Here is a 26,366-nt window from a genome sequence, read left to right as displayed (position 1 = left end):
ATTATGTTTTGTTGGCCTACACGTTTTATTTAGACACAATTTTTATTTAGAAAACTATTTGGATCCGAGATTTTAGGTGCAGATTGAGCATGTTTGATAAAACAAGCATCCTGTTTTCAGTTAAAGAATGTTCAAGAAGTTGATGATTCTGTTATTTATACTGGCTACATACAAGAATTCACTATTGATGTAATATATGGATATTGAAAGTTCCAACGCGCGATTATAATACTTCAGTTTTCGTGCTGTTGTATTGGTGTAAGTAGTGGGAAACCAATCAGTTTGGTGATTCTAACGGTAACAAATAGCAAGACGAAAGGAAAGTTGATAATCTATCATCATTATGATTTCAGTCCTAATTTCATGATCCGTTTAATAAATTCCGCGTATGATTCGGCAATTTTAACAATTTATACATGTGTATTCGAAGAAAACAGACTACGAGCATTTATTACCTGTTGCAAGGTTCCTAAGTGATCAGATATTTATCATTTTCTACAGCCTAATTTAATAATACCTACATTGGGTTGTAACAAAAATTTGATCTTGGGATGTTGATTTGCCTCCTAATCATAGTTTCGACAATAGTCACATGCTTACTATCCCTTATGACAGTGTTGTTGATTCTATTGTCTATCGCTCATCAGTTTCGCGCCACCCGGCAGGGACTTGGTCCTATGTACCCAATACTCTGCTGTGTCTTAACTTCACGCAATACAAATTCTGTTATGGTACCATATTCACATATCAGATAACTCCCACCTGGAACGATGTAATACATCGGAGACATGTAGATTCAGATGTATGTATACGATCTATGCCTAGTTCGGCTCTGATCGACAGGCAATCAGTGTATTCAGTTTTTCAACTAGCTTAAAGCGATGAACGTTTCAAGACAAGCTCTCCACTATATCTGCTAGCAATCACCGGTCGTCGATAGACATTTCGGTTCTTTTCTGCTAAAGATAGATCCGATTGTATGCCAAAGACTATGGCTCATGCTTTTCAATACAGCTGGAAAAACAAGAACTACACCCAGCACCAAATAGTACGTAACTATGAGGCGGACCGGAAGGTTTGATGAGCAATCCCCACAAGAATAACATTTACTTTATTTGCCTGTTACTTATGTTATTGTTCATTGGAACGCCTTAACAAATGTTAAAGGTAATAAAAATCGTGAATGTAACTGTTAGTTTTTGAATTTATTGTTCTAAACGATAAACTTTTCACTTGCCCCACCTGTGGAGCACGTGAAAAGTAAGGCGACGCTTTTCAAAAACTTTTTCTGTACTTTTTTCTTCAATTTTACATAAAAATCAATTTCATTATAATGCTTAGATTTGGTGGGAGTCAAGCTAAAAAATATACACGATCTCATTTGTTTTTAATTTAAGGTCTCTAGATTTTGAAGAATCCCAACTATGCGAAATCCATTACCCACTTGCCCCACGGTACCTTATGTAGAGACTTCATCTTCAGTGAACCGGTTAGAACGGTCAATTCAAACAAAACTGAACCGCTATTTCTATTCGATACCCAGATCTCCCCTCCCCGAGGTTGTAATCATGCAAATCTTTTCCCTCTTTTCGAAGCGTGTCTGACATCTGTCAAAAGTCGGAAAAAATGCGAAAATAAAAATTGCAAAAAACAAAGAATAATTGTGCAAATCGTGCAAATGGTCAAGGCGGTGAAAATTTGGAAAAAAGTGATTTAAATTGACATAAAAATCTTGGGAAAAGGCTTCTGGATAGTGGTAATGTGAGTATATTATATGTGTAGATACAACGTCACCTAAATTTTACGGTTTGATGTGAACTTTTTTGTGATTGAGAATAGTGTTGAAAAAATTATGTCTCATCACTATTTTTAATGTTTTAATAATTAAAAAAATGCGATTTTGCTATTTTCAAATTTGACAATCCTATTGCAATGTATTTTGTGTTATCATTCTACATATAATGATTTGATTTTTTAAATAATTTATTTCAATATTCCGGGTGTCAAATAGTTTAAATGATGTTTTTGGTACCGTACGGTACCAAAAACCTTACGAATATAAAGCTTGCATACCTGGACAATACCTGGCATTTATAGAGTATATATTAAATATGCTTCAATTACTGGAAATCGGATAAAATAAGAATTATAAAATACACTCAAAATAATCCAAACGTCAAGGCTACGTGAAAACATACGTAGTTTTTTTCCATCGCACTTTTCACGTAGCTCTTACGTTAATCAAAAGTAATCATGAATGAACGCATGAACTACTGAACTTCTTCGTTTGCACTGATGCATCCGGTAGTTGCTACGTGTTTTTTTTCGTACGTTTCACAAATTGTATCTGTGAAGTACAGGTGAATTTCCAGTGTATTGTATTAAACATTTAGATACACATTACGTTACACTACACTTGTTCCAAATTTAGATGCGTTGAAATAAATAAAACTATTCCTAAAATGATTACATCTTTATTCAAAAACAATAACGTGAAATAAACTACAACATAAAAAATGTTTACATTTATGACACATGACCCTTCAATCTTGCTTCTCACATCGTCATGTTCTGGCCAGCCCCAGGAGCAGCCGTTGCGTAGGAGGTAGTACCTTCATTCAATGCTTGTTGAGCTCAATAGTCGGGATGATCTGCAAAGCTTTTTATTTCACATAGGCGGTACACTGGATCTACAAATCTGTTGTTTGGAGAACATGGATTGTACGGATTGGCACTGCTTGATGAGGAATTTAAAAAGTTGCGAGCGGGTTTGGGTCACTTGCGCGTGAGTCGCGATTGGTGCCCTGCAACTGACTACAGATTCCGCTGATGATGCTGATCTACGATTTAGATATTTTTATAGCTAGAAACGAAAACAGAATTTACGAAATCAGTACATATTAGCATAACTCATATAGGTATTCACAATTTAAACATTTACTTACATGCATTTTTCGCCAAGAATAAACTTTTTACAACAGTTTGTGATAGTTCTGATCCTTCCGTTTCAATCGTCAACAAATACTGACAAACGAATGATAAGGGGACAGAATGAACACAGCATTCAACTGTCAGAATGAATGAAGACTATGTACGGGATTTTCACGTCATGGCAATAGGGAACCTCAGTAAGAACTACAGATGGCTCAGTTCAATTCGAGCCATGTGCCGATGATTGTTACGTTGGTCAGGTAAATTCTCGAAAAATTCATTTTCAAGGTTCTACGTGATTTTTCACGTAGCCTTGACGTTTGGATTTTTTTGAGTGTACCTAACAAAATGTTCACATAAAATTATCAATAGGGTGGCCTAATTTTGTATGGTAAGGACTGTATTGAAAATTCCAGAACAATTGTGTCGGTTCTACCAACAACTTTATGTTTTTTAGTGCCAATTTTATTTTAATCGTCACAATTAACTTTTAAAAAAGCTGTCACCCAAAATTTGTGCGACTCGATATCGGAATAAGAATATTAGGGTCCCCGTGTTACCCTGCGTTGTAATATACAGATATAAGAGATCCGCCTTGATTTTCCCTATGTGATTTGTCCCATTCTAATAATTATCGTAAAAACTTTGCGGAAGCAAATTTCCAGTGTTAGTGGACCGATGAAGCTAAACATTTATTGGATTGTGCACTACAGAAATACAGAAATAAAATAATTTTGAGCATTCGAATGAATAGGAATCATAAAAATCAGTTTCTTCATTTTGTCAACTATGATAAACGGACGTTCTGCTTTTTCTTTTTTGTTAATCAATACGAAGAAAACTGCTTTTTCTTTTTTGACAAATAATCGATTCTTACTAGAGCCTTACGTCTATCACTCAGGGCTGGTAGGAACTTAGTGTCCTAGTAATAGGAACTTTAAGGTGAAGATGAATCGAAGCCAAACTTCCAATTTTCAAGAGCACGGATCTGGAGAACCAAACATCCATTTAAGCTGAAAACTTAATCGATTGATCACTAGCTGAAGGTGACCAATTGATAAGATTTTCAGCTCAAACCAGGGTGGCCAGTGAAAAGTCAATTTCAAATTCCCGGTTTTCTCCCGGTTTTTTTCCCGGTATTTCGAAAATATTTCCGGTTTAATGATATGCTAGGAAACATTATTTACCATATCAATTTTTTACCATATCAAACGACTTAAACTAAACTCGTACTTATTTTTTTAGTTATAGACCAAAGCATTTCTATTAGGGTGGACGGATATCAGATATTTTGCTGCGCACTCAAATTTTCTGGGTTTATACTGATTCTGATAAATTCCAGTTTGGTCTATGAAACGATATTTTCCGACGGTCTCTTTAAGTAATCGTGGAATTTGTTATGAAAAAGTTCAGTGTTGAAAAAAGTTTGACCCTTGTTTATATTATGAGATTGAGTCAATCTTTGAATGCATCTTAGTTTAAATTTTAAACGGTAACAGATTTGGTAGACATAAAAATGAATTTATCAATTGTTCAACATTTCATTCCATGGTCATCAGCATAGAATTTTTTGTTATGTTTTATCCCCACAAATCTAGAACATTTTCTCAGGGCAATTATTTCCGACAAATAACAGTCATAATTCTGAAATGAATTAGAATTTTATACTAGTTTTACCAAGCTCAAACAAGAAGCGAATGGCAAATCTTCCATGAATGTCTTAGGTTGTAAACGCATTTAATTTTATCTTAGTCAATTGCAAGCTTGCTTAGAGAAATTTATAACATCCAAACATTGTAGTTTTCAACATAAAATGCTTCATAAAACTATTTGGAAAACTTTTCGCAAGATATTCCTTTATTACAAGTTTTTAATTTGCTGGCTAATTATTTACTGGATTAGAGCAAGTAGTAACATATTTATAAAGAATATATTCTTAACTCTATTGAATAACTTATGATTCGAATTTAGAAGATTTTGTTAAAATCCACTAAAGTTTAGATCGTGCTTTTTTTATTAACGACACTTTACACCAAACAGGTGCATTCGTGTCAGGTGTCAGAATAAAGATCAATAATTTTACAATACAATTTCATATTCACAAATTCATCTCATTTACAGTATTTAGGACTAAATTTGTCTTGCCGTTTTGACCGATTGTCGAATTTAATTGTCCACCCAGCTACATTATCTGATTCGGGATCGTGCTGGTTAAAACATTACTTGGTATGCAAAATTTTCCCGGTGCTAATCAAAATTCCCGTATATTTCCAGGTTTTCTCCCGGTGATTCGAAATTCCCGGCTTTTTCCCGGTTTTCCCGATTTCCCGGTGCACTGGTCACCCTGGTCAAACGGATGTTTCGTTCTCCAGATTCGTGTTCGTGAAAATTTGAATTTTGGCTCCGATTCATCTTTACCTTTAAGAGACCTGATAAATACAGACAAAATTCAATAAAAGACCAAACAGGAAAAATAAGCCAGACAGGACCCTCAGTCGAGATGGTGTGATCCATTCTGGCCGAACCAGTTCCGCTTCCGTTGCCGTTCAACTATCATTGCATTTGAGCCTTAAGGATATATAAAAAAAAACAAAGGAATTTCTTCTTATTCTGTATGATATTTCTTCATGATTGAGATATTTCAAAAAGTGTTAGGCAAAATTTTCCTTCTGACGTTATTCTGAAGAATTTTTCAAGAGTTCGTTTAATGATTCGGTCAAGATACCATTGAGAACTCGTTAACCCATTAAATTACTCCAAAAAATTAGTTATCTCTCTAGAGATGCATCTTACTAATAAAACTAAATACACTTTTGCAGAACCCTTGGATAAATTACTCGGATAAATGTTTGGAAAAACTGAAGGACTAATCTCTGGATGAATCATTGGGAAAATTTTGGAGGGAACTTCATGAGAAATCCTTGGTTTATTCAGGAATTCCTGGAAGAATTCGTAATAGATGTCGTAGTATAACCAATTGAAGAACTTTTTGTAGCAATTCATGGGAGAAAATTTGGAAAAACTCTTTGAGGATTGCTGGAAGACGGACTGGAAAATTAGCTTTATAACTTTTGGAGAGATTCTGTATCTCAAACCGCAGTTCTTCAAGACTACAATAAACCGCCCGCGCTGCGTTCTTCTCCTCCAGAATCTGCCTACATCCCTTGTCGAACCAATCGTTCCGTCGACTCCGTCCCACGTACCCGACGTTGCTCTCAGCTGCATTGTTGATGGCTGCCTTCACTGTTCGCCAGCAGAATTGGGCGCTATTCTGCTGTACAATGAAAATAATTAGAGAGTTACGTATGTTTGTCTGTGGTTTAACCATCACCAGATAGTGGTCAGAGACGATCTTAGCGCCACGATAGGTCTTCTTCTTTTTGGCATTAACGTCCCCACTGGGACAAAACCTGCTACTCACTGTAGTGTTCTTATGAGCACTTCCACAGTTATTAACTGAGAGCTTTTTTTGCCAAAGTTGCCATTTTCGCATTCGTATATCGTGTGGCAGGTACGATGATACCCTATGCCCAGGGAAGTCAAGGAAATTTTCATTACGAAAATATCCTGAACCAACCAGGAATCGAACCCAGACACCTTCAACATGGCTTTGCTTCGTAGCCGCGGACTCTAACCACTCGACTAAGGAAGGCCACGTTAGGTCCTGACGAGCTGCGCTTAAAAAGCGTCTTTCTCATCATCAGTGCTTCCGGAGTGAGGGCTGTGCACGTTCATTATGCTGATATTGAAGAACCGGCCTTTGAGCCTTAACTTGCACATTCTCTCATTGATCGGCCACCACCCGATCACGCGCCTCTGCATATCACCCATCACTATAAAAGCTGTTACCAGCTCGTGTGTGCTGCCGTAGTTCTGGTAGATGGTACGGTTACCTCTAAACGTTGCAAAGCTACGATGCCGAATCCGCGGTCCTTCAGCACATCGGCGAGTATGCGTGTGCTTTCGATGAAGTTGAGAGATTTACAGTTCCACGTACCGAGCTTCCAATCGCTAGTCTCTTTACGTTGCTGTGGTCTTCACCGATTGTTCCGGTTCGTATTCTCTCGTTGATTATTCGTTGCTTGATTTTTTTACGGCTGGCTAGCAGGGCCTGAAACCAACCCCCTAGATTTCCGGAGGACCATTCCCCCTAGATGTTCGGAGGACCATAGTGCTCAGTTTTTCCGTGATCTGGTCTGTCGGCACATATTAGGCACTTAGCAATTTACTTATCATCCATCGTCTTTTGGCCTTCACTTCTGCATCTTCTACGTACCTTCTTTCTGTCGATGCCATTGCATATCCACGCCTAATGGCCCTTCCAGAAGCACCTGAATCAAACTCCTGCTGTATATTCAACGTAAAGGCTGCTGTATATTCAGCGGGCATTCCGACCAGGTTACCTTGAGTATGCTCAAGTTTATCACTTTTTTGGCATCTGCAATCGACAGCCTCATCGCCGTCATCTTGGTGTCCTGTGGGTCCTTTTTGAGTTGTATGAGCATACCGGCCACGTCGAAATCAGTAGATTTCTAGGCTGGAGAGTCGCTCATGTAGTCAGAATTTACACTTCAGTCTCATCACCATACACTTAGTTTGCCAATTGCTTATGAGCTGTTCCCTTTAACTTTCTTATGACTATGACCATTTCACCGATCTTAGTTTGCCTTATGCTCCGAACGTCTGAGCCACGAAAGATGATCTGGTACATGTAGCGTTTTGTGGGTGTAATCCGTTCTTGAGTTATTTAATCGAGGGTGTTGACCATCTCCTGTGTTATCGCTCTTGGCAGGTTTCAGGTGTTCACCGAATTGCTGATTCCACCTTTCGATCACCATACGATCTTCCGTCGAAATGCTCCATCCCTATACATCTCGTGGTGAGAGACTCTAATGTGTAAATATATTTCTTTTATCATTACAGAGCCGGCGACACCTACTGATGTACGTCATAAACAGCCTCGTGAATGTTCAACTTGTATAAACCCAGTGGTTGCATCTCCAACGTTCAGAATCGAGCCAAAGTTTGTTCTAACTATCAAGTTATTCGCAAAATGGCCGGCGTGGCACTATCCGTAGTTGTGGAGAAGCTCAATGAGTTCGCTCCGGAAAATCTGGCGGAAAAATGGGACAACGTGGGATTACTGATTGAACCATTCACCAAGCGGTAAGTTTATAGGGCGGCGAAGGATGATTCAAGGCATAATGAATAGAATGTCCACGTGCAACTTTAAAAAAAGCCAGCTAACACTCGAATCTGAGAACAAATTTGTTTAGTTAAGGAAATTCGTAGATCACTAATAGAATGTTTTACAGGAATGTTAACAAAATTCTGTTAACCAACGATCTCACCGAGAATGTAATGAGTGAAGCCATGGCAAGAGGGTCCGATATGATTATATCCTATCATCCTCCGATCTTTGCTCCTCTTAAGAGGATCACACAGAAGTCATGGAAGGAGCGTATTGTATCGATTTGCCTGGAGAACAAAATCGCATTGTATTCACCGCACACCAGCTGGGACAGCGTCACTAACGGAGTTAACGATTGGTTAGCTTCTGCCCTACCGTTGGCCAGTGCACAACCCGTTTTGGAGAATTTGTCTAATCCGTCGATCGGTGCCGGAAGACTTTGCGTCATCCAAGGGGAACTAACCCTCGGTGCAGCCATCGACAGAATCAAAGCATATACGAAATTGAAAGACTTGAAAGTTGCCGTAGCGGTCAACAGGAACTTGGAGTCACCTATTCGAACATTCGCCGTTTGTGCTGGATCGGGTACCAGCGTACTGAAGGGAGTCAAGGCTGATCTTTACATTACAGGTTTGTTGAGAATGAGTTGATTTATGGATGCAGACTCTAATATTTTTGTTTCGCTCGATTTCAGGAGAAATGTTTCATCATGATGTTCTAGACGCGAATCATCAGAACATTCACGTGATTTTGCTGAACCACAGCAATTCGGAGCGAGGATATCTACCGATATTCAGAGAAATCCTGCGCAACATGCTGAAGGACTATCAAGCTATTCAGATTGATGTCTCTGAGCAAGACGCCGATCCGTTGCAGACTTACTGATTTCCGGTTTACCACTGGTAACACACGCAGCAAGACCCTGGTCAATTGCAACAGCAGCAGCATCAACACCAGCAGCTGCAGTCGCAATTGGCCAGCGGTAGCGGCGCCCTTACCAGTGGCAACCACCCAGTCCAGCAATCGATCAGCGCTCCACGACAAGCCCCTGCCAAGCAGAAGAGAGTCGTTTGCAGCAACAAGAAGCGAAAAACTAAATAATCTAATCCTGTTTCGTCGTAGACGGAACGATAACTAGACTTGCTCTGATAGGAGTTTGTAAGACTATGCCATTCTATACGAAATCAATACCGTGTGACGGTGTTTTGTTACATAGCGAAAACATAAATCAACAGTTTCCATGAAATTACGTACCATCCACCTGTGTATTAACCAAGCGCATGCAAAGATCTAATCCATATCTATCGACCGTCGATGAAGCTATTCTGGTAGCTATTTAGGTTGACTCGATAATTATTGTGACACTTTAGATTCATTGATAACGCGTCTATATTTATTACATCTTACATAAGATGGTTAAATTTTAGGATTAGTTTAAGTAAAAGGTCCAACATTAACTTCCAACTTCACATTTGATGCTGTCTTGTATTACATCGTCAATAACCGAGCCGACATTCCTACGGACTCGCAAAGGTTCAAGGTTGATCAGTTGACAACGGCTATCATAGCTTGGAAGTCGATAGGGTCCAAGAAAACCTATGAAACACAAAGCGAAGAAAGCGGCGTTGGATTGACTCTATTCGGTCTACTCCATTGTTATGACGTGGACTGCAAACGGCAGAGCAATACTCTAGCGATCGAGCAATATAGCGGCTTCAGGCCATACACATCCGAAAAGTTTTTGGCGATTCTGAACATAATACTGCCGCATCTACCTAACTGCCTTGAACTCCGTTCGATCAATACCTTGATGATTATTTTCCTCAAAATTCTCAGACAAACTGCTTTCTGATGATCAAATTTCGCTTGCTGTAGATGTTGTTTTGCTATCGAATCAAACGCTCGGTAACTTGAAAAACAAACCATGATACGATATCTAAAGCAGCTTTGCAACTCAAGATCACGTATAATTCGCCGTGCAAATCAAATGAAGAATCACTTCACTCAAGTCGACAATTGTCACCTCACTATACGAGACCGACAATTCTCATCTCACGTCACTCGTACAATAAGTCTTAGTTTTGAGAACGGTTTGCTGCTTTCCTTCCATGTCAACCGGAATCTCACTGATAACTACACAATTGAGCTCTACTACTAACTCTACAAGTCACGAGCTGGTAAACTTCACCTAAATGTACAATGCACAAGCCACTGATAAGACCGGTCAATGTTGGAAGAGGATCTGCAAGCGCTAGGTGTTTTTGAACGACGTGTGTTTAGGACGATCTTTTGCGGAGTAGATGAAATCGGCATATGGAGGAGAAGAATGAACCACGAGTGTGCGCAACTCTACGATGAACCCAGTATTCAGGAAGTCGGCAAAGCTGGAAGGGTACAATAGGCGGGGCTCGTTGTGAGAATGCCAGACTACATTCCCGCAAAAAAGTGTTCCCCTCGAATATAACCGGTACAAGACGAAGAGTGGCGCAACGAGCTAGGTGATTTGACTAAGTGGAGCGGAAGTGTGGTACGATCGAAGAAAGGAATGGGGCAGCAATGACGTACCGCCATCAAAAGTTAGTAAGGGGCGATCCATTAATTACGTAAGACAATTTTCGGGGTTTTTCAACCCCCCTCCCCCCATGGTAAGATTTTTTGTATAAAAATTAAAAATAAATTGTATGGCCCGTAAGAAATCTCAAACCCCCCCTCCCTCCATAAACCCTTACATAATTAATGGACAGTCCCTAAGTATGAAGAATATCACGCAAGTTTCAAAGTGTTGCAATATTCATCGATTTATCCTTTATGCAAACAGCGCGAGATTATCCTAGATAACCCCCATTTCGAAGGGTCTGCAATGATAATAACAGATACTTTTATAATTCAATGCATAGCATCAATAATTAACTGTTTTCGCTATGCGATACATCGGCAACGCAATTCAGATAATTCAAAGGCTTAATCAAGTAACCACTAGCACTACAAGCATATGCAGCATATCAGCTCTGTAATAGCACTATATTAGAAGACGAGGTAATCTAATGTATCATGTGGTTACTTGATTAGTATCTTCCATCGGTGAAAAGATTGGAAACGCCCTCCAAAAATACATTACAAACTTTTCTTTGAAATGAGACCTATACATTTTATACACTGTTCGCAATACCTGTTGATATATAAGCATACAAAGTGCCATATTTGTTTATGGTATGTTCAAACTTTTCACCGGGAGTGAATGCCTTTGATCCCATACATTAAACCAGTAAAACATATTAATAAAAATTTTCAAAAGTATGTGTTTGTTGTACTTCTGTACCTTCAAGCTCATACTTCATCCTCAAAATGACTGACCTATTGTCACATGAACGTATAAAATAAAGGAACGACCTTTTCCACAATCCCGAATACGTTAATACAGTATGTAATATGAACCAATAAAATATGTGTCGTAGCTTTTCAAACGGTACACTAAAATCAAAACCCAAAAACGAATAAAGCAAAGCGTTCGGATTAGATATAAACAATGTACGGAATGTAAAACATGGATGTAACAAAAAAAATTGTGCAATTCGACTTTTTATGGAATTTTAACAAACGCGAAAAAAAGGAAACGACCTCCTAAAATTCGTGTACGTAACGTAGTGAAACAGAACACATGCAAACATAGCACTAGACCAAACAGATATACCAACATCTATCACACAGACTATCCACAATAATCAATAGCTATACTTAAAGCCACTCCATAACTGTTTGTTTGATGATTGTGCTATTTTGGGGCAAATTAGAACTAGTGCTTAATTTGAACTAGAAGAAGGATTCATACGGTGTATAATTGGTATCAATTTATACGCATTATTCCCAAATGATGCATTTATTTAAAACATTCTCAAGAAACAAAAGATTATAAACACATTAACGAAAATCACCTCGCTTATATTTTCGACCACAATCATCAAACATACTTCCATAATGAAATAGAAATAAAATGTGTTCACTTTCCGTAAAACATCATGTTTGTTTTGTTTATTGATTGTCCGAACCGATTGTGAATGATTAATCAGAGAGGAATGCTGCTTACTCCGAGAAGCATATCCGCAATACCGTACTTCCCAGCAGTTATTCTTCAGCTTATTAATCGCCCATTAAACATTATTCCATGGATTCTTGTGCCTGAGTAAGTATTGAATATCAGGCCGGTGGCTTGTTACAGGATACTCGGAATGGTGAGATTCTGCGTGTCCGAATCTATGCAGTTACTGCCTATACAATCATGTCCTGACATAAATTTCGTCAGGTGGAAGTTCACTTCCATGGTTTCTTTTATACCAATCCGACATTTGGCATTAATAACGAGGGTCTCGCCTAAATTCCTACGTTTCGCTGTTTCCGGTTTAGCATTTTCATCGGACTCCGTTTTCTGTTTTCGCCTTTCTTTTTTACGACTCGTATCCACGTGTTGCTGTTGCCTTGCGCCCGTAGTGGAACAGAGCCTGCTTCTCAGCTTAGTGTTCTTATGAGCACTTCCACAGTTATTAACTGAGAGCTTTCTTTGCCAAAGTTGCCATTTTCGCATTTGTATATCGTGTAGCAGGTTCGATTATATTTCAATTTCGAAAAGATTCTGGATCGACCGGGAATCGAACCCAGACACCTTCAGCATGGCTGTGCTTTGTAGCCGCGGACTCTAACTACTCGGCTAAGGAAAGCCCCCGGGCTATCCCGTGGCTCTTTTTTCTTGACTTTCTTGGCTTTAGGCTTAGTGTTGGCCTCTCCACTGCTGCCATGTCCTGTTGATCGCAAAGCTTGGTTCGTGCCAGCTTTTCCGCTCTGAAAGACAGATTGTGCCCATAACTGCATATTTGTAACATTCGAAAAAAGTAGGCATGGAGTAAATGGAATTAAAAGTGTGCATTTTATGGCAGTATGGGAGGAAACTAAAATTTCTAAAAATTACCAGGAACTCAAAAGTGCTTATTTGAGGCTGATATTTTGCACAACTCATGTCGCATACTAGGTGAATTGTCAGAAAATAATTCTGATAGCAATTTCATTGCTATTACATTATGAGGCTCATGTATAATCTCAATGTGACTGTTATGCGATTATAAAAAAACTTGGTATTTTTTTCGAATTGTCTAGAACAATCTCACAGATTTCAGTAAGTTGATCGAAAGTATTTATCATTTGATGACTCTCCATGGTATTAACTCCAATTTGTCAAAAATGTCGAATGTGACTGTTTTGCAGTTATGGGCAGAGCAGCGTAGGTCACTTTTTCCTTAGCAACCATACATCTTTTCGCCACGTATCCATCTTCAGAAGGTACCGTCTTTTGCATCGCCTATCGAATAATATCATCAGATAGGACCTTCCTTAGCCGAGAGGTTAGAGTCCGCGGCAACAAAGCAAAGTCATGCTGAAGGTGTCTGGGTTCGATTCCCGGTCGGTCCAGGATATTTTCGTAATAGAAATTTCTTTGACTTCCCTGGGCATAGAGTATAATCGTACATTCCACACGATATATGAATGCGAAAATGGCAACAAATGGCAAAGAAAGCTCTCAGTTAATAACTGTGGAAGTGCTCATTGAACACTAAGCTGAAAACCAGGCTCTGTCCCAGTGAGCCCGTAATGCCAAGAAGTAGAAGATAATCGCGTTGCCTGTGAAGGAAAACACTGTAATCTGACACGACTTAGTGTTCTCCTTTGCTTTGCAGCTAGGACTGAATTTCGCAATTATGTATCAAATGCGGGAACACCAAATGCGATAAGATATTTCACAAGAAATGCGGTGTCAATGATAAATGTTTCTTGCTAGGGCGGCGGTGATTTCTAGAATCGTTGCTATGTGTCCTTCGATTGTTTTGTGTTACCGCATTTGGAGGAAGTTTAATAAAGATTTGCATCTCAAATGCAAACAGCAATAATAGACAGAATGTGTGCGGATGGCGAATGCTGGAATGCAGTAACTACGGCTGTCACTCATATGCTAGAATTGTAGCGCTTATGGCGCGCCGACCAAGAGCTGGCTACAAAGGATTAGCCCTGCCGAGGTTGGTAACATTGTAACATTGTTTAAGTCGGCTAGAAAAAGCAGTTTGCCTAGACTACTTCTGCTACATGTGTTGAGTGCTACCAGGTACCCCCGTTGGTTTGGCCGCTTTTAATCTGAACACTTTTTAATTTGTACCCCGCTAATTTGCACATCGTTTAGATTAAAAATGGTTCAAACGTCATTTAGCTAATGGAACGTTGTAAAGTGAAATGGGACACCGTGGAGCAGAATGCAGAAAGAAAACAAAACAAAACAGGGAAAAATGTATCCAGAAAAACGATTTTCTGTGGTTCGTAGGGTAACCAGAGGTTCAATTTGAAAATGAACACCGATGGTTTGCACGAGCTACCGTTCAAATAAAAAAAAGACAATTTACACCGTCTTCAGCCATAAGCCGCACAAACTGAACATAACTAACATTAGACAACGGACACACGGAACGACCAGTGGACCAGTGAAGATTTTTTCGTTTGACGAAAAGTTTTCTCCGACTGGGGCGGGAATCGAACCCACACTCCGTAGCACAATACGCCTTAACGACTGACGCCGCTAACCGCACGGCTATGAAGCCCATTAGCGGGGGTACACGGTATATGTACAGGCCCCTCCCCGAAGAAATAGGGAGGAAAAATGATCTCCAAAAGCACACATGGACTCGATAAATTGCAATTTTTGATAAAATAACCAATATAATTAGAAAAGATTTACTGAAGGATTTTTTTGACAATTATTAGACAAAATCTCGTGAGAAATTTGTGAGGGAATGATCCGAAGAATAATTAATTGTTGTAGTACCATCAGTGCTCCATATTCCGCTCATTTAAGGGAAGTTATGTGTCCAAATGTTTATTATAAAATAACTATTGTGTCGATCAATACTATTTTTATGTCACAGTGTAGCTCCAAATATAGGTAATCAGCGGCAAAATAAAAAGAATTTGAAAAACTTTTATAAAAAAATATTTAATTGCGTTTGTTACTGCTTGTAAGTGTTCCTATTTCCGCTCACCGTAAACAGATTTCGTGACGAACTTACTAGAAAAATGCATAATTTCAGATTTCGTTATTTATCCTGATATTTTCTGTGGTCAAACCATTTCTACTAATGCAATAAAGAAGGCTGTATACTAAAATCTACATTTCTTTAAAATTTTGTTCAATTTTTCGCATGAGCGGTTATTGGAACACACACAAATTCCTAGTGGCCCAATAACCGCTCACGAGGTCTTATGTTTTCAATATTAGGAATTATTTTATCAAATGAAAATAATGTCAGACGACTTCATTTGAAAGTTGTTAATATTGCTAGAATATATCCGTGAGAAAAATGTTGATTTTTGACACGAAAAATCAATGTTTACACTAGTGAGCGGAAATAGGGGCATGAGCGGATAAAAATCTGGTGCACTGATGGTATTTGCTATTACGAAACCTTGAAGGAACTGTAGAAGAATCCATTTAAAATATTTAAAATGGCAAAAATATATGTGGAATTCTTGATCAAATTAATAGAGGAATTCGAATTAATGGAGGAATTTGCGGAGGAGTTTCAAAGCGATTCTTGTGAAAACCGTGGATGAAATTTTTGAATAGATGTCCTTTAACATGTCTGGAAACGAAATGAAAAAAAATCGACGGAGGAATTCCTGAAGGTTTTTATGGAAAAATCAATAATAAAAATATTCTAATGCCTTGGAATAAACCTTTATGGATTATTTGATCTTTTGAGAAAATTCTGGAAGAGTCTCTCTAGGACTGGGAGAATTTTCAGAGAATAATACCTATGGAAGTTACTGGAGATAGTAGTACTGGTTGAATTTAAGACGAAATTCCAGAACGACCTGTGGAATAGTTTCGTAGAATCTCTGAAAGTGTTTTATTAAATTTCGCACTTGGATTCACCCAAGGAAAGTTAATTTAGAGACCATTTGGATCGAAAAAGAGACTTCAACTGAAAATGACGACTTTTTAGAGACCTACTACCAGTTCTGCCTTTGACTTATTTTTAATGGATTTCTTTCCAAATGACTGCGCTTCACTTGTTTGCTCATACTTTATTTTTCCAAGTGATGTAAAATCTACGTTTTTATGTGCCTAAACTAAATTCATATAATTGCAGATACATATTAGGTTAGTAGGAAGAGTGTGAAAGGTATGAAATAAAATACACATTTCTGCTGAATCAAAAAAAAAACTCGTACAAATAGGTATGGAAAGAAGCTTGCGTTTCAGAGGTCAACAAAGTTTGCTAATTATGTATGAGCATGACTTGATGTTTTTGTGTCTGATGCTTAATTTATGAATGGAAGATGAGAGCTTCATTTAAGCTTTAAGGCTAAGTAGCCCGTCATTCGTTTTGGCAACAATGATGACTTTTCAGCTTGCATTTCAAAGTGATAAAAAAACTCAGACTTGATAGTTTATATTGACTTGAAAATGTTTCACTGTAAGCGCTAACATGCATAAAGTATGCTGATACTTTTACAGCTGTGTCAGTGCAAAACCAACTGATTTTCTTTGATTCGAAATCGCGAGATGAATTACCAACAATCATCAACGACGCGTACAAATTTCAATGACGGCCTACTTCGCCTTAATTAGGAATCAAAATTACTAATTTGTAAAATAATAATTACAGAATCATCAAAGTTTTCTTTGGAAAAATGCGAATGGTATTTAGAGCGAATGTTAGAAATATGCGATTAACGATGAATATAGTTAAAAGTTTGATTATAATAATGTGGTTCATTCTATGAAAATGTTTACCATGAAGCTATTGAGATAAAAAGTACTTACATCATATTCCTTCGTTCAAGGATAAGCAATTCCATCTCGCGTGTAAGTGAATACGATGGTTCGGATCAGGCCATCCCGGACCGATTCCGACTGCGACCCGACGCAGAACGTGAAGCAGACGTTATCGCAGTTGACCTTTGCCACGGACTGGCTTACCGGATACCATCCGACCTTGTTGAACACGACGCCAATCTTGTACATTTTGTGCCGCTGTATGAAGACGGGTCGATCAAAGGCAATCTCCAGCATTGAATTGTATTGCACACGTTGATTGCAGTGCGTGTAGGTGAGGCGAGAACCGTGTGCATCCAGCAGATGGGCATACAGTAGCTCGGAGTATCGATCGTTACCCACGATGGACGAACCCTGAACTTGGCTGGGGACTTCAATTCCCGTGATACAGACCGATCGATCCACGATGAAGGTCAACGAACAATCCAGAACAGAGGTATTCAAGCACTCCGTCTGTTGCCGCATGATTCGACGACAATAGTATTTGCGGTCGTAGTTTGAATCATTAGCACGCAGCTCATCTAGATAATCCGGATAAAAATCCGGGCTCTGAGGGCTGCCGGGATGTGCTGCTGGGACAGGTGCCGGTGCAGGAGCAGGAACGGTTTGCGATGGTAACGGTGCTGGTTGCGGTGGAGGAACATGTTGTGTGAATAGTCCACTTGGACCACCCGAAGTACCAGGCCGGTGTCCCATGGGAGGGGCATTGCCACTCGGTCCTGCCATGGGACTAGCAGGGGTTGAATCCGAGAACGCGTTTCTTGGATTCTTGTTTGTGGTGAACCCTTCGGGCATCGGATAGCAACTGTTGGATGTCGAAATGTTCATCAAGATGGCAAATGCTTCCGATTGTGTCAGAAGATTAGTTCGAGCCGGACCTTCCGCAAATTGTTGCGGATTCAGCGAAAGGAATCGAATTCGCCGTATGGCATCTCGTATTGTGGGCAGCTCTTGCTGCCGATTGGTATTAATCAATGGGATTGGGGCAGCTTGTTGATCATTTCCCAAAGGCATACTGGGATTGCCTACAGCCCGCTGGACGTTCGAAGGACCAGCTTCTACGTCCACGGTTGGGGGTGATTGCGGTGAATCTACTGGATCTTGGTCGTTATTGGACTGACTCGAATCGGAATTGCGACTGGCACATAATCCATGCTTTTCGGCATACTTATTAATTGCCCAGAATAAATTCAATTCGGAATCGATGTTCAAAACGTCCTGATCGAGGATCGTAATGATCGTACTGAGTTCGACGTCTTCAAAACTCGAGTCTTGGACCACATCTATAGTTTTGGTGCACATTATCTGCAAGCACTTCTCCATCAAACGGGGCTCCTCAAACAGCTTGGCAAATTCATAGGCCCGGCAGACGTTTTTCGGGCAAAGGTCGGACCACAGAAACGTTATGCACTGCTCAACAACGTGAGGTAACATGTACTTCTTGGCGCCATAGCATAGCTCACAAGCTCTGTCTACCGAATTAATGCTGATCTTATCCGTGTAGATGTACCTAAAAAAGGAGTAATGGAATGTATGAACAAAGTTTAACAACGCATTTTACAGAGTGGCCATTCGAACTTGAAAAATAAATTCCCGAGTTAAGGAAGATGTGCCAAAATGAAGAAAAAAACGTATATGTAGTGTTTCATAATGCGAATCTAATTGATTTGGGGCTAGGCGGGCAAGATGAGACCTTTTTGTTTGTGGCGGGCGGTCTTATAAAAGTTTTTCAATAAATTATTTAGGATTCTGATAAATAATAATAAATTGATGATGGCCAAACATTTTAACTACGAGTTCAACATTAGCACGTAAACATTATCAAAAGTACATCACCGCTAGCGCATGACAGCTTTCCATAGCAGCATGTACGAAAGAACTTGAAACTATTGAGAACCAGAGCTACAGATCCAAAGCCCTGATTTAGGTGAATGGTTGTGATGGACATGACCGGGGTCCTTATGTAAAGAATAAACAATGCTGAATCGTGTCAGCACTGAAGGGGCAGCCTCTCTAGCACGATGTAAGAAGCGCAACCCTGATTATGTGGTCTATCGAAGACTCTTCACCAACTAAGAAAGTAGAGCAATCGGTTTGATTTTCTTCTTCTTCTTTCAGGCATTACGTCCCAACTGGTGCAAAGCCTGCTTCTCACATTAGTGTTCTTACGAGCGCTTCCACAGTTATTAACTGAGAGCTTCCTTTGCCGATTGACCATTTTTGCATGTGTATATCGTGTGGCAGGTACGAAGATACTCTATGCCCTGGGAATTGAGAAAATGTTCTTTACGAAAGGATCCTCGACCAGCGGGATCCGAACCCACGACCCTCAGCATGGTCATGCTGAATAGCTGAGCGTTTACCGCTACGGCTATCTGGGCCCGGTTTGATTTTACAGTAACGAATAAAAGACAACGATTGGAAAGTCAAATCTTGGAACATGAGAACTTTGAATGAACCCAAAACCGAAGAATGTGAATTCCGAGCAGTGGATCCCATCGCCAACAATTCATTCAAGTATCACATCTACTACAGTGGCGGCGACAGAGCAGAACGTGGAGTTGGATGTATAGTGATTGGGAAGCAGATGTAGCGTAAATTAACGCTTATATTGAGCTGTTCGGTAATCCAATCCGCATTTTTTTTTCATTTATTTAGTTAACATCTAAACAGACAACACTGAATCAACAATTTCACGCCACAAAACTCGGTTCGTGGCCGCATCTCTCCATCTTCGGTTCTGCCCCACGCTCGCCAAATCGATACGCAGTTGATCCGCCCACCTAGCTCGCTGCGCTCCACGCCTTCTGGTACCAACCGTATCCGAAGCGAACACCATCTCTGCAGGGTTGCTGTCCGGCATTCTTGCAACATACCTTGCCCATCGTATACTTCTAGCTTTAGCCACCTTCTGGATACTGGGTTCGCCGTAGTGTTGGGCGAGCTCGTGGTTCATCCTTCGCCGCCACACACCGTTTTCCTGCACACCGCCAAAGATCGTCCTAAGCATCCGACGTTCGAATACTCCAAGTGCTTGCAAGTCCTCCTTGAGCATCGTCCACGTTTCAGGCCCGTAGAGGACTACCGGCCTTATGAGCGTTTTGTACATGGTACATTTGGTGCGGGTGTGAATCTTGTTTGACCGTAGCTTCTTGTGGAGGTCAACGTAGACAAACTCGTCGACCACCTCGAACGTATACCCGTCTATCGTAACACTGCTACCTAGGCGAGTCCTGTCGCGCTCGGCCCCACCAGCTAGCATGTACTTTGGACGCATTCACCACCAGTCCAACTTTCGCTGCCTCGCGTTTCAGGCGGGTGTACAGGTCTGCCACCTTTTCAAATGTTCGGCCGACGATGTCTATATCATCCGCGAAGCAAACAAATTGACTGGATCTTTTAAAAATCGTACCCCGGCTGTTAAGCCCGGCTCTCCGCATAACACCTTCTAGCGCAATATTGAACAACAGGCACGAAAATCCATCACCTTGTCGTAGTCCCCGGTGGGATCCAAACGAACTGGAATGTTCGCCTGAAACCTTAACACAATTTTGCACACCTTCCATCGTCGCTCCTATCAGTCTCGTGAGCTTCCCGGGAAAGCTGTTCTCGTCCATGATTTTCCATAGCTCTACGCGGTAGATACTATCGTATGCCGCCTTAAAATCGATGAAGAGGTGATGCGTTGGGACCTGGTATTCACGACATTTTTGGAGGATTTGCCGTACAGTAAAGATCTGGTCCGTTGTCGATCGGCCGTCACAGAAGCCGGCTTGATAACTTCCCACGAACTCGCTTACTATAGGTGATAGACGACGGAAGATGATCTGGGATAATACTTTGTAGGCCGTATTTAGAATGGTATTCGCTCGAAAGTTCTCACAATCTAACTTGTCGCCTTTCTTGTAGATGGGACATATTACCCCTTCCTTCCACTCCTCCGGTAGCTGTTCTGTTTCCCAGATTGTGCCTATCAGCCGGTGCAGACAAATGGCCAGCCTCTCCGGGCCCATCTTTATGAGTTCAGCTCCGATACCATCCTTACCAGCAGCTTTATTGTTCTTGAGCTGGTGAATGGCATCCTTAACCTCCCTCAAAGTGGGGGCTGGTTGGTTTGCAGCATGACCGCCCGCGCTGCTTTCTTCTCCAAAATCTGCCTACATTCCTCGTCGAACCAATCGTTCCGTCGGCTCCGTCCCACGTACCCGACGTTGCTCTCAGCTGCATCGTTGATGGCTGCTCTCACTGTTCTCCAGCAGTCCTCAAGAGGGGCTTAATCCAGCTCATCCTCTTCCGGTAATGCAGCCTCAAGGTGCTGCGCGTATGCACTGCGACATCCGGTTGCTTAAGTCGCTTTAGGTCATACCGGGGCGGTCGTCGGTACCGTACGTTGTTAACGACGGAGAGTTTTGGGCGCAGTTTGACCATCACCAGGTAGTGGTCAGAGTCGATGTTAGCGCCACGATAGGTCCTGATGTCGATTATGTCGGAGTCCATCAATCAGTGTCCGATCACGGACAGTAGATGACGAGGGCAATCCTTTCGGTTGAAGGATCCCTGCTTCGGTGGCCAATTTCTCTTCGGAATGCCAGGGATGATCGGCCAATTCCTTCTCCTGAAGGAATGCCTGGGATGTCGATAGCTCAGACTGTGAATATGATTTCTTAACAACAGTCCTGAAAAGGACTACTAGGTTGGGCTGCTTTCGGTGAGGGAAACACTTTTGATATCGGTTTTCGAACTACGACGGTTTATTCGCGTGCCATGCAACGGCTAAATACTGAATGAATATATCTGTGCACGCAAGCTCCTTAAGTAGGCTGCAGGTAGAAGGACTCATTGCATGCACAGTGAAATGGCTTCGGTGGGAAATTTCCACTGTCTTATGTACTGGATGCTGCAATCGGTGGTCCGGGTGGTGTGATGATGGAGAGCTCAAGTTTGTCGATAGGGTTGCGTGAAGTAGTGTGTGTGGTTCAGGTAGGAAAGGGTGTTTGTTAGTGGTAGTAGCCGAAATACTCGCGGCGACTCGAGGTTATTTACATGAATGGGAATAGGGGGGAATGGATTACATAGGCAGGATCAACAACAGGGTGAAAACGATGACTAAACTGATCAGGGTTGAAATGTTGCACACCGTTCGCGTTGTGCGTGAACAATCAGAACGTAGTCGATTTGTGATTCTGTCTGCTGTGGTGATCTCCAGGTGTATCGATATGGAAGGCTGTGCTGGAAGTAGGTGCTACGAATGGCCATATTCTTGGAGGCGGCGAAATAAATTAGTCGTAGGCAGTTTTCGTTCGTCAGCCGGTGGGCGCTGAACTTTCCAATCGTCGGTATGAACTCCTCCTCCTGGCCAACCTGAGCGTTTAGATCTCCTATGATGATTTTGACGTCGTGGCTTGGGCAGCTGTCGTACTCGCGTTCGAGCTGCGCGTAAAAAACGTCTTTATCATCATCAGTGCTTCCGGAGTGAGAGCTGTGCACGTTTATTATGCTGAAGTTGAAGAACCGACCTTTGAGTCTCAACTTGCACATTCTCTCATTGATCGGCCAACACCCGATCACGCGCCTCTGCATATCCTTGACAGCCTATTTGTAGTAGAACATGAATTCGGACTCTAATCTCTTAGCGAAAGCCATTTTTAAAATTTGAGACCATTTTTGTAATCTAAGTCAGAAATTTCCATGCAATTTTAAACGCCTAGCAGTATGCAGTGCCCTATAAATATTACGAATTCATTCAATTATGTTCGATTTATACTACATTATCAAAGTTACCCCAAAATAGAAAGCCGACTTTGGATTATATGAAAAAATATATATATATATCCATTCAAAATAAATCTTGAGGCAATCAATCAACTGCAATCGATAGTTAGGATACTAGTGCTTGTTTAAAAAATATAAATTATAATTCTTTGAAACATCATGCATAAATATTCAAGTTTTCTTCGAAAAAAACTATCAAAGTTACTCCGTTTTACGGTATTTGTTTCTTCTTTTTTTTATGCATCTTTCATTCCTTCCAATACGGAAGAGTCGTCGCTTGAGAATCCTTCGCAGTCAGAGGGTTATATTTCATCATCCGTTCTATTGCCTTCATCATCGCTACACGTGTCGTCTTCGTTGGTTTCTTGAAGCATTTCGTATATTTTTTTTGTTTCCTCGTCCATTGCTCTTTTGTCTGTAGCTCTCTCTTGCCACACTTCTATCGGAATCCCACTTCTTTCTATGTCCTGCCGTATCGATGTTTTCCATGTATGCGTCGGTCTACCGATTTTTTTTCTTTCTTGCTATTTTATAGCGTAGGGCGGTTCTTAGGGGCCCAGATAGCCGTGACGGTAAACGCGCAGCTATTCAGCAAGACCAAGCTGAGGGTCGTGGGTTCGAATCCCACCAGTCGAGAATCTTTTCGGGTTGGAAATTTTCTCGACTTCCCAGGGCATAGAGTATCTTCGTACTTTCCACACGATATACGCATGCAAAAAAATGGTCATTGGCATAGTAAGCTCTCAGTTAATAACTGTGGAAGTGCTCATAAGAACACTAAGCTGAGAAGCAGGCTTTGTCCCAGTGGGGACGTAACGCCAGAAAGAAGAAGAAGAAGGGCGGTTCTTAAGATGTCATCGTTCCCACTTCTAACAACGTGTCCATTAGACCTGTTCATATTTGAAAAAAATGTGTGGAAATCTACCGGTCAAGCAATATTCTGAATTCTCATGCTAAGAACAAAGTCTGGTCAAATTTTCAGCTCATTCAATGAAGATTTCAATATGCTTCAAGTTAAAAATGTGTTTTTGGGCTTATTTCAAGGTTTGAAAAATCATAACTAGCATGTGAAAAATCAAAACCACTTGCAATGATCACTATTTGAAAGCTAATTATATTCTGTTAAAGTTTGTCGAACACGCTAAAAAAATTAAATTGAGTTTTAACATTGTTTGATCCAAATTTGTTCTCCACAGTACACAGAAATTACAGTTTTCTCAATATACATGGTATATAAAACACCCATCGACATTATTTTTTTCAGGCCCTCGTCAACGGGAATCAAACATACAGTGAAACCTCAATGAGTCGATATTGAAGGGACCATCGACTCATGGAAATATCGAGTCATGCAACAGCAATTCTTTGGAAAGCTGCTTCTAGGTACCATCATAGTAACCATGAAAATATGTTTTTAGTATGGTTCCATGAGTCGATATCGAGTCATGGAACATCGACTCGTGGAGGTATCACTGTAATATATTTATAAATTCATTGAACATCAATAGCTTACATGTTGCTTAAGGCAATAAATTACAATATTGCGGCGCTAATTTTAAATCCACATCCAGCGGCGGCGGTAACGCGCAGAAGATATGCTCAGAACGATTTGAAAACAATCATCATCATCGACTGAGAAAAGGCAGTGCTAACGTGTTCATTTTTTACATTCCCTGAAGCTCATGGTAGTGTTCTTGGCTCATCAAGAGCGGATTTACGAAAGTTTCCTAATTAACTATTTTATATATATATTTTTTTTTATATTTTATTTTCGTAAGATAAAAGGTATCTTTAAACTTTTGAGATTGAGTTTTAGAAATGCATAGTCATCATGTTCTGGAAATTCAAAATCCAAAATTTTCATACAGGTATGTTTTTCAGGGAGAACACTCCCCAAAAATAGTGATTCTCTAGAACCTTGAAGCACAAACCTCAAACAAACTATGTTTAAACTTGCTCTAATCCCAAAACCGTGTTCGACAAAAGTTCGTAGAATTGAATAAACAACTATGTAGAGGTATTTCCGATAAGTTTTAATGTTCCGTTCAGTAGTTTCGAGTTTTTAAACCTTGAAAATAGTCCAAAAACACATAATTGATTTGAAGCGCATCTAAATTTTCTCCAAATTGACTAAAATTTTGACCAGAAGTTTATTTTGTCACGTAAAATCAGGATTTCAGGATTTGAAACATCATAACTAGCGTGTGGAAAATCAAAACCACTTGCTTTTACCACTATTTGAGAGCTGATTTTATTCTGTTCAAGTTTTTCGAACATGCACATAAGATTAAATTGAGTTTAAACATTGTTTGATCATGGTTTATTCTCCACAGTACCCAAAAATAACAGTTTTCTGAATATATATGGTAGAAAAAAAACATATTGACATTAGTTTTTCAAAACCTAGTCAACATGTTGTGCATGAATTCTCCCTTATATAATTGCATCTTACTGACAAGTTTCAGACAATTTAATCGCACCAATCAGCACCAATAACGCCACTACAATATGCTGCTGTTGAAGATCAACGAGTAAACCTAAAATTCACATTTCTTCCAAAAATGATTGTAATCCTTAACCTCGGCCAAACCGCGAGTTTTACGGTTCCCCAAAACTAACCTAGTTCCATAAGAAGCAAATATGATTTTGTAAATCAAATTAATATAATCCGGCTCCGTAATGCCTAAGAGCGCTTGAGCCTGCTAAATAAATGATAAGATAAAATAAAAAAGAACCCTTACAATCATTTTGTGAATATCGGCAGGTTTGTATAAACATTGATTCCATAAACATCTTTTTTTTTAGTTCGCGAGATGTGTGTCGAACTTTAAAGAGAGTCGCAAATTCAAGAAGGTTGGTAGCCACTGATATACATACTACTTGAATGGTATGCATGACTACATTATGTCCAAATTCTTCTAGTCAATTTTCAGACCATGACTTAGTGGGCACACTGATTTTCGGTATACTTACTCTAGCAATGATTTAAATGCGGACGGATCGATGTCCAGTATCGGAATCGGATCATTCTTCTCTGCCAAGCCTCCGTAGAACATGGCTTCGAATACGGGCGAGGCCATGGCCAAAATCAGCTTGTGTCCGGCCAGCATCTGGTGGTTCGGTTCCTGGCCGACCAGAAAGTGGCAATCAGCCCACTTTCCCGTTTCCAGCAGATACTGGCCCCGGGATTTGATGTCGTGCCGTGATATTTGCCAGTCGATTATGGGATCCATTTTATGCTTTGTTTACCTCTTGCTGCCCGTGTTCGATGCTTGGCTAGAGGGTTTTCCTGTTGTAGAAGAAATTGATCATTTTAACACTTCACTTTTCTTCCGTCACTTCAATCAGTCATTGCTGATTAAAATTATGGTAAAATCTTTGAGAAAATACCTTCAAATTACGGAAATAATAGACAAAATGGGATTTGCAGAAATGGAGCTGTTTTTTTTCGTTTCTTTTTTCACGAAGAATCAAAATATTTTTGACAACGAGTGGGGATTTCTTCTGTGCGCTGGTTATTATACCCACCCAAAACAAAATGCCTACCTGTGTAGCAAAACATCATGCGGCGATGAAAGACGCCTGGCCGTGACGTGATGTTCA

The 26,366-nt window shown here is 40.3% G+C and overlaps 2 protein-coding genes across 2 annotated transcripts; one reads left to right on the top strand and one right to left on the bottom strand.

The window, feature by feature from the left end:
• The first annotated feature begins 1,583 nt into the window (after window positions 1-1,583).
• On the top strand, window positions 1,584-9,591 carry LOC5579201 (NIF3-like protein 1). Its single transcript, XM_001657274.2, has 4 exons — window positions 1,584-1,761; window positions 7,855-8,097; window positions 8,247-8,752; window positions 8,817-9,591. The coding sequence occupies exons 2-4, from the start codon at window positions 7,898-7,900 to the stop codon at window positions 9,005-9,007; spliced, it is 897 nt and encodes a 298-aa protein (XP_001657324.1). The 5' UTR covers window positions 1,584-1,761; window positions 7,855-7,897; the 3' UTR covers window positions 9,008-9,591.
• Window positions 9,592-16,222: 6,631 nt separating this feature from the next.
• Window positions 16,223-26,266, bottom strand: LOC23687855. The gene is made up of 3 exons (XM_011495471.2): window positions 26,154-26,266; window positions 25,737-26,052; window positions 16,223-18,501 (listed from the first exon to the last, which is right to left on the bottom strand). The coding sequence occupies exons 2-3, from the start codon at window positions 25,994-25,996 to the stop codon at window positions 16,995-16,997; spliced, it is 1,767 nt and encodes a 588-aa protein (XP_011493773.2). The 5' UTR covers window positions 25,997-26,052; window positions 26,154-26,266; the 3' UTR covers window positions 16,223-16,994.
• Window positions 26,267-26,366: the final 100 nt, after the last annotated feature.

The sequence above is a fragment of the Aedes aegypti genome, chromosome 1, assembly GCF_002204515.2.
Source record: "Aedes aegypti strain LVP_AGWG chromosome 1, AaegL5.0 Primary Assembly, whole genome shotgun sequence".
In the NCBI taxonomy this organism is placed as follows: domain Eukaryota; kingdom Metazoa; phylum Arthropoda; class Insecta; order Diptera; family Culicidae; genus Aedes; species Aedes aegypti.
This window is presented reverse-complemented; position numbering and strand designations above follow the sequence as displayed.

Excerpts from the sequence above, each read along its gene's own strand:
- LOC5579201 (XM_001657274.2), top strand. The coding sequence starts at position 7,898 with ATGTTCAACTTGTATAAACCCAGTGGTTGCATCTCCAACGTTCAGAAT. Across the intron at positions 8,098-8,246 it reads ATTGAACCATTCACCAAGCG|GAATGTTAACAAAATTCTGT; the intron begins GTAAGTTTATAG and ends AATGTTTTACAG. Across the intron at positions 8,753-8,816 it reads GGCTGATCTTTACATTACAG|GAGAAATGTTTCATCATGAT; the intron begins GTTTGTTGAGAA and ends GCTCGATTTCAG.
- LOC23687855 (XM_011495471.2), bottom strand. The coding sequence starts at position 25,996 with ATGGATCCCATAATCGACTGGCAAATATCACGGCACGACATCAAATCC. Across the intron at positions 18,502-25,736 it reads GCATTTAAATCATTGCTAGA|GTACATCTACACGGATAAGA; the intron begins GTAAGTATACCG and ends CTCCTTTTTTAG.